The sequence below is a fragment of the Diachasma alloeum genome, unplaced genomic scaffold, assembly GCF_001412515.2.
Source record: "Diachasma alloeum isolate Michigan unplaced genomic scaffold, Dall2.0 Dall_scaffold_00493, whole genome shotgun sequence".
Classification (NCBI taxonomy): Eukaryota; Metazoa; Arthropoda; class Insecta; order Hymenoptera; family Braconidae; genus Diachasma; species Diachasma alloeum.
In genome coordinates this window covers 203,550-212,165 of record NW_021680626.1, presented here as the reverse complement: position 1 = coordinate 212,165, position 8,616 = coordinate 203,550, and the positions used below count along the sequence as shown (strand labels likewise).

The following is an 8,616-nucleotide window of genomic DNA, read 5'->3' as shown; positions in this document are numbered from 1 at the left end:
GAAAATTTACTCTACCGAATTTCCGCTACGGCGAGTTTAGTTTTAGGGAGTTGTTAGTTTTCCGCAATACGCTACACGTATATCGCTGGGCTTAGATTTTTCTGTCTCTCACTCTCACGGGGATTCGCATACCGTCTCTTCCTTTCTCGACATTCTCGAGTATTTCGGGATTAATCGATAATTTTGTTTTTATATTATTGTGTGAGGGATTTGATGACCTCACCTACGGTTGAGTTAATCGAAATATTATTTTCGGACTATATAGTAAGCTTTAAAATATTATTTCCAAGGCAGTATTTGTTATTCAATCAGTTATTGTTATAAACCTTTCTTTTGGCGAGATCAATGCGAAGAGAAAATCATGTATATTATTAATTATCCATATTTCAATAGCGAAACACGTAAGGACGAAGTCGATTTCTTCTTTTTTTTTTTTTGTAGCTTTGACCACCTAATACCCGTCTCCACCTGAAATCCACCACTCTCTCCACAACCTAGCACACTGAGCGAACCAAGGACCGTTACCTTTCCCCAGAAATCTAGTTTTCTTCCTTTTTGAGTAGATTTTGAGGTATTTGAATTAGTTAGAATTAACTTTGTAGACTCCTCCGGTTTGGTAATTCCGGCCAAAACATTACCTGGCGCCCACAAATTTTTGCATTTTGAGTTTAACTAGATGAAAGAATTTTATTTGTAACGTGACATTTTAGTATGCGGGTTAAAAATGCCTATTACCTTCGCCCTTCTTCCCCTTCATCTAGTTAAACTCAAAAATGCAAAAATCTATCGGCGCCAGGTAATTTTTAGCCGGAATTACCAAACCGGAGGAGTCTACAAAAGTAATTCTAACTAATTCAAAAACCTCAAAAACCTACTCAAAAAGGGAGAAAACTAGATTTCTGGGGAATGGTAGCGGTCCTTGGTTCGCTCAGTGTGCTAGGTTGTGGAGAGAGGGGTGGATTTCAGGTGGAGACGGGTATTAGGTGGTCAAAGATACAAAAAAAAAGAAGAAATCGACATCGCCCTTACGTGTTTCACTATTGAAATTTGAATAACTACTAACATACATGACTTTCTCTTCGCATTGATCTCACAAAAAAAAAGATTCTTAACAATACTGATTAAATAGCAATAATGACAAAATGAAATTGGAAATAATCATTTGAATTCTCCTATATAATGCAAAAGTAGTATTTGGTCGATTAACTCGACCACCAGTGAGGTCATCAAATTCCTCATACCACCATGTGTACGAAAAATTATCGATTAATCCCGAAATACTCGAGAATGTTGAGAATTGAAGGGAAAGGTATGCGAAATCCTGTGAGAGTGAGAGAGAGAAAAATCTAAACCCAGCGATATACGTATAGCGTATTGCGGGAAACTAAAACTCTCCAAAACTAAACTCGCCGTAGCGGAAATTCGGTAGAGTAAATTTTCAAAAACTCATAGCCAACTTGCTCGGGAAGGTCTAGCGAAGCCAATGAAATCAAAATCATAATTTTCGGATCATTGGGAGCCACTCCAGATTGAGTTATATCCAGAGGGAAATTTAAACAGGGGAACGCTTACGGAAAGCGATAGTCACCACTTGTAGGCGCGTTGGGGGGTTACCGCGAGGGGAAAAACTCTACGCTATTTATACGTGGGGAAAATAGGGATACTCCTCGCCATAGGAGCGAGGGAGAAGGAAATAGCCCACGTCGAAAATCGTCCGATTTCGACTGGGAAACAACGCAGGAATTCCACTACCGAACAAACACACTCGCTGAACCCAAAAATCATCTCAAAAGATGATTGGGGTAAACCGGAAGGGGTGAAGAACTCGGTACCGACCCGATTTGGGTAGAATATCCGATCCAAATACGGAAGGGCCCGCGGATAAATATCCGGGGTAAGGGATAATGCCCAAAAAAAATGCCAAATTGGGACCAACAAATATGAATAAACGGGGGGTGATCAACCACTGCACGTGGCTGAGGGCCACGCGAGGGATACCGCCATAAAGGGGAAACGACGCCATTCGAAAATCGCTCGAAATTGGGGGAAAAAAAACAAAAAACTCACGGTTTTTCCGTTTTTGAGGGTCCTCTTCCCTTTTCGAACCATCCTGGATCCTTACAGCTACAGGATAATCTCGCAATAATCCAGATTGCGCAGTTGCGTAGTATGGGCACACAGAAATTCACACGCGACTAGTAGTTTGGGACGGTCAACGCGGAACTAACTGCCCTGGGTCAGTGTCACGGGCACTAACCGCAGCGCAAATTCCGGCCAACAGAGGCGGGCTCTGATTGGCGGAAATTTTAGCACATCAAGCCGGGGGTTTGATGGCGCCAACGAATGCTTTCAGGAAATTCAAACGCAAAAAAATACTCAACTCTAATTGTTCTATATGTAACTTTATAAAATAAACTAATTGATTAATCTGGGCCGAACCGTGGACGTTCGGAAAATTACCGTGGATTTTTGGCGCTTCCTACGGGTCGGTTCTCCTGGATTCACGGGGTTAAAAGATCGATACTCCTAACTAATTCTCTTAACTTTCCAAAACTCTAAGCAACCTGGCAATTCACGGGATACAAGGGTTGCACTTGTTCCACGTGACCTTCCACCGAAAAACTGAAACGCAACCAGTAAAACACTGTAAAATCCATCATAATTTGGAGCGCCGGCATTTCAGCCGGACCTAAACGATTTACCATACGATTAACAATAGGGTGGTTCTCATAAGGGTTATCGGATGACTCTAAAATTTGGCCCTTCTTCACGATAACCCTATGGGCCCTCAAAAACGCGTAATTTTAGATCTTTATTAGTCAAAAACGAAACGAAACCGCAAAATTACTAAACGGAAGCGCGAAGCAACGAAAAATAACTCCGCTTAAACGGAGAAACACGACTCGATTATCCCAGGGATAATCGGAAAAATGACCACACCGGAGTGGGAAACAAAATTCTACTTTCTCTCTCTCTCTCTCTACTCACGATCCGTTACTGAGTGTCGCCGGAAGTGGATGTTCTCAGGTCCTGGTGGTGTCTCTAACGAACATCCCCACATGTTCGTTACAATCCCCTCCTTTGACAGTTGGTATCCGTGTACGGCGGTGTGTTGGTGACCTGATGACGGTGATAGTTTTCTATCGTCCGGAAGGTGGGTATTCTCGTACTCTGCAACGGGGCTGTTAAAGGGAACCAAAAACCGAACCCACACCCTGAGATGTCGGCTGGATCAAAACTCACAGCTATGTATGAGAACGCTATACTTTATTTGTTAATACTTTGTTTTTCGCCTTAGGCGCGGTCGAATACCACACTCCTAACAATTTTAGTGGGAAACTAATTATTATTATGATATCACATTTTTAGCCTCTCCAGGAGGTCGTTTCCACCGCGCGTGGCGGGGCTTTATCAAAAAAAAATTATCACTGCCTTCGTGAGCCTTATCACGGGCCGAAAAACGAAAAAATGAAATTGTGTATCAAAAAAAAAGAATACGAAAAAAATTGAATGCTGGTCCAACCAGAGAATCATACAAAAAAAAAAGCTTCAAATCCAAAATTGAATGGTGGATTATTGAGAGAAGAAAAAAAATATTATCTTGAGTAACCCACCGCGATTAGCGGGGACAAAAAACGAACAAAAAAAAAGAAACCATCGTGTCGAACGGGGATAAAAAAAAGAAAACCGCCGTTTATCAACGGGGAGGATACCTCGCTGCCCAGGACTTAGGTCCGGGGGGAGGATTTTGAGGTAGCTGCTGAGTTGCCGGTTGACCTGACGAGGTCGGCTGAACCTGATTCAGGAGCTGCTGCACGGCCACGATGGTCTCTGGGGACCACTGCAGGGCTGGTGCCGTCGGGGGTACTGGTGCCGGAGATGTCGATGGTGCCGGAGATGCTGGAGTTGGAGAGGTGTAGTAACCTCGAGGGGCATCTGCGGACGCACTCCAACAACTGGCCGCTGATCGCGGAGTCTCCTCTGGCTGGGGAGGTTCCCAGAAGGACCTGAGTGTGGACCCCTCCGGAGGATTCCTGGTGAGGCCACGGCTAGACCAATACTCTCCAGACGTAACGGTCGCTGGTTTCGATGCCGTGGATGCTGATGTGAAGGTGGCCCCGTAGCCCTCAGATGGGGATGAATAATGATCCCAAGAGCGCTCGTGGGATGCCCTTGGGGGTGGTCTCGGACGAGATCTCTCCCGAGGTTCCCCGACCCTGGGGTGCTCTCGGTTGGGGCCGCGACTGCCTGAACGAGAACGGCGGAGGGTACCACCCGTCGATGGAGCTGGACCGACTGAACGATTCCTTTGAACGGCTTCCAAAGGAGGCCTGCCATCTTCTGCTGCCGATGTTGGCTTCGGGGGTTTTCGACTTAACGATAACCGCCTGTTGCTAGGTGGAGACATATGACCAATCACGTGATCCCTACTCTACGTAAGTTTCCCCGCTCTATGGGTGAATATTTTGAGGTCCTCCCCTCTCGGGAGAGTCAGTCCGTGGCTAGTAGGGGGGTGACCCCCCCCCATCTCTGACCCGCGGTATATAATAAGGCTCGCACCTCGCGTCCAGCAATTGGTTTTTCGGCTGCCTCGACGATCAGTTCATTTCGGTTTCGAGTCGTCGAATTGGATGAAACTTTTTTTTTTCTTTTGTGAAATATTAGTGAATCCGATGGCGCGACTTGCTCCTTGGATTAATTTCGAATTCCTTTTGGATTAATTTGGATTACGCTTAGATTATCACATCGCACCGCGGAGTATTGAGGATAAGTGATAACAACTCGATTTTCCCATTTTTCTCATTCGAGAATTACGTGGTTCTGACCCATGATTGGTAATCCATCAGGTCTCAACGATCCTCCCTGGAATTTGATTCACAGAGGCTGATTCACTTCCGATTGTTGGATTATCCCGAAGCTCAATTACTCATGGGTGAATTTCCTCATTTTTCTGGCGAAAAGTGAGTGTTCTTCCAGATTTATAACGGAGAGCCTCCGACTTCACGTCGGCTTGACAAGACATGGGTGACAAATGGGGTAAAACCCCTATAGATCCCAATCTCCCTCTTAATGAGGACGGGACCTCTAGAGAGCCCACTCTTCCACCGACCGGTGAGATTCATCAAAGTGGCGTATTCACCTTTAGAGGTGCGACTTTGAAAATTCCCGGTAGTGGTATTTCCGGCACTGAGGTCCCCATACCTGGTGACTCCATAAATGGTACTTTCGGAGCGTTTGCTCATGGAGTTGATGCTACTATCGACCAATCCGTCCTCACTGACGGCCGAAATGGGGGTACCCTTGTACCTCCAAAAAGGAAGTATACGAGGCGAACCACTACCTCCACCGTGAAGCCTAAGGTTAAGGTAACACGACGTGGCTCCACTAGAAGTGAGACCATTTCCGACGTCGCCACTTCCGACGCGGCTTCCACTTCATCGGCGTGCAGCCATGGCTCCATTCGAGTCACTGGCGCGGAAGATCCCAACTTGGTTAGCCAAGATGGCATTCCAGAGGAGGATGTAATAACTCTGGCTTACAATCATATTCGCTTGGGGAATATCCCAACTGAAAGGCGTACTCCGCAAGGAGCCCATCCAGGGAGCAACCCTGAGTTCCTCCTCCAGCCACCAATGTGGCCTGGTCAGAATCCCCAGCAACAGGGATATTATCCTTTTGCCGGAGGAAATCTCCAACCATCGGAGCTACCCAATTATCCTTTTGCCCCGGCAGAAGGCAATTCACTGTCGGAATGGGCATACCCCTATGCCGCATGGTCATCCTATCCTCCCACTTATGGGAGAGGTGTCCCTCAATCACAGGGACAAAATTCCCCTGATGCAGGGCAGGTTCCCCCAACATCTGGGGAGCGAGATTCCTCAAGGGCGAGGCAATTCCCACCCCCGCAGGGGCTGGATGGTAATTCCCCTAGACAGGTATTTCCCGTTGAAGAGGGCTTCCACTTCTCCGAAGGAGAGAGTCGGCCAAATCGATGGAGACCCCTTGGTCAGGCTTTCACACAACAGGAGGGTGATGAGTCTACTACTTCCCAAGTACAGTACTTTGGGTTCACTACCAGTAGATCCGGTCTACAAATAGACTCTGCTATCGCCACTCCGGTTCTCGATTTCCCGCAACCGCGAAATCGTAGACAGTTGAGGCGCTTCCTCGGACTAGCCTCTTGGTTCCATAGGTTCATTCCACGTTTTGCAATGGTGACCGATCCCCTGACCAAAGTGGCGGGTGGAAACCATCCATGGGCTTGGAGCATAGTACACAGTATCGCATTCACTTCGCTGAAGGCGCATCTAACGTCTACACGTACGTTAGCATATCCCAATTTTGGGCTTCCGTTCTCAATGCAAACCGATGCCAGTGCAGTAGCTTTGGATGCCGTTCTGACACAAGTCAGTGATGGGAGAGAACGAGTTGTCACCTACGCTAGGAGGGTGTTGTCCCCTGCTGAAAGGGAGTATTCCGCGCCGGAACGGAAGGATCTCGCTGTTATCTAGGCTACCGCTCACTTCAGCGCTATTTGGGGAATGAATTCCCCTCCGTGATACGTTTACGGTCCGAAAGGAATCCACCTCAGTCGTGGCCGAACGATTCTTTGACCCTATAACGAAGTACCGTTCATCTCTCCCCCGAAAGGGCGGTAATTTTCCGGACAAATTCTCCGTGTCCCATCTCTTGTTGCAGAATTCATCACCGGAGGTCACCACCACTACCGAGGCAGAATGCCTGACGGTAGACCTGACGGGAAGCCCACCACCTTCACCTCCCCTAAGCTTGGAGACCAAGGACGAGCCGGCGCCCAACACCAGTAAGCAAGCGGCGTTGTTGAACACCCAGCTCGCCCTGGAATGCGTCCTGTTCCAGGAGGGGATCCCGGTCGAAGACCTCGACGATTATTCATTCCCGGAAGAGGAGGTAGTCGAACAGCTGGGCTCACCTCCGTGCCCGCAGCGCTACTCCCCAGAGACGGAGGCGATTACTCCGCCATCCACGGTCGCACTCGTCCGACCGAATCGAGAACGAACACCTCCAAGGGAGCAACCCGGGTCACCGCTTCGCTTCCCACGATTCTGGGATCTTATCGGCCCCTGCCTCGCCGACATCAGGAGCATTGAAAAGATGAACCCAGGATTCGCTGACGCCCTGTCCACCTGCTCCCTTGCTCCACTTCAGCAACTAACAAGATGGAGGTATGAGATCCCCCCTCTTAAACTGGGATCTTTGGAGATTACCACCACGGGAGAGAGGGAGGAAGTTGTAATCCCCGATGTACCGTCGGTGGCACAGTCCGGAGACCCCACTATCTCGTCGGTTCCAGACCTCACGTCTGAGTCATCCGATATTCCACCGGCCCCCTCAAGTCCACGAATCCCCGACTCACAATCGAGCTCTTCAACCTCCTCCAGCTCCCGCTCATCCTCCTCGGATTCCAGCTGTTCCATCGAGACATGTCTGGAGCCAGAGGACGGAGATCCAGGTCGTCTACTTTGTTTAGGGGAATCAGTAAAATCCCTGTCACATCCCTCCACGGGCGCAGAGGTACCCCAGGTCACTCCCATCCGGAGCTCCGAGAGCAGTGTTGTCGAATTCCTAGAACTCGATAATCAGGAGGAACTCTCGTTAGCGAGCACGACCCCGGGACCAACCTCACCAAATCTGACTCCATCGACCCCTAAGGTGGAGTCGAGTCTGCTGAATCCGTCCCTCAAGAGTACGAGAGTGAGCAAGAAAGCCCATCCTGGTCAGTCCCCGGAGGTCAGGGATGGCCAGGGAACCTCCGCCGGAGCTACCTTAGAGATGCCTCCGGCGGTCACAACATCATCACCTCCGACGAAGGCACCTCAGATGCCCCTGAGCGCGCCTCCTTCGGCTCCACCTCCGGGAGGGTCAGCCGAACAGCAACCCCTCCAGGTTAATCCGCCCACGCAGGGTAACCCCCCAACACCAGGAGAGATCGGCGCGACCACTCCGACTGTTACCACTGCCAACACACCACCGGCTGTTCCGAGTAACCCCAGAGGACTTAATACTCGGCAAAACGCTGCCCATCAAGAGGGGACTAGGCCCAAGCGCGGTGGGGGGCAACAAGGCAAGTCCCAAGTAGGAAAAAGGCGTAAGCCGAGGCCATAATGCTTTGACTGTTGCAAGCACGGTCATCCACACCAGATATGTCCCAATCCAACCGGGGACACCTTCTGCGATCAGTGCCCCTCCAGACTCAGCGCCCACCAGAGGTGTCCGGAGCACGGGTTTGTGGCCAACCCCGGAGGAGGTCGTAAACCCCCGAAACCAACATCGGCAGCAGAAGACGGCTGGCCCCCCTTGGAAGCCGTTCAAAGGAATCGTTCAGTCGGTCCAGCTCCATCGACGGGTGCTACCCCCCGCCGTCCTCGTTCAGGCAGTCGCTGTGCCAACCGAGAGCACTCCAGGGTCGGGGAACCTCGAGAGAGATCTCGAAAGAGACGACCCCCAAGGGCATCCCACCCTTGAGCGTGGGAGCGCTCTTGGGATTATTATTCATCCCCATCTGAGGGCTACGGGTTAGCGTGCCCCAAAATATCAAAAATATCTAGTTTTGCTTCGCCTATGCGTCCAATCGAT

General features: G+C 49.5%; 1 protein-coding gene across 1 annotated transcript; it reads right to left on the bottom strand.

The window, feature by feature from the left end:
- Positions 1-3,697: 3,697 nt before the first annotated feature.
- LOC107042541 (serine/arginine repetitive matrix protein 1-like) lies at positions 3,698-4,408 on the bottom strand. Its single transcript, XM_015263606.1, has one exon. The coding sequence runs from the start codon at positions 4,406-4,408 to the stop codon at positions 3,698-3,700; it is 711 nt and encodes a 236-aa protein (XP_015119092.1).
- Between the last annotated feature and the right edge of the window lie 4,208 nt (positions 4,409-8,616).

Bases quoted from the DNA above. Each gene is read 5' to 3' on its own strand.
- LOC107042541 (XM_015263606.1), bottom strand. From the start codon at position 4,408: ATGTCTCCACCTAGCAACAGGCGGTTATCGTTAAGTCGAAAACCCCCG.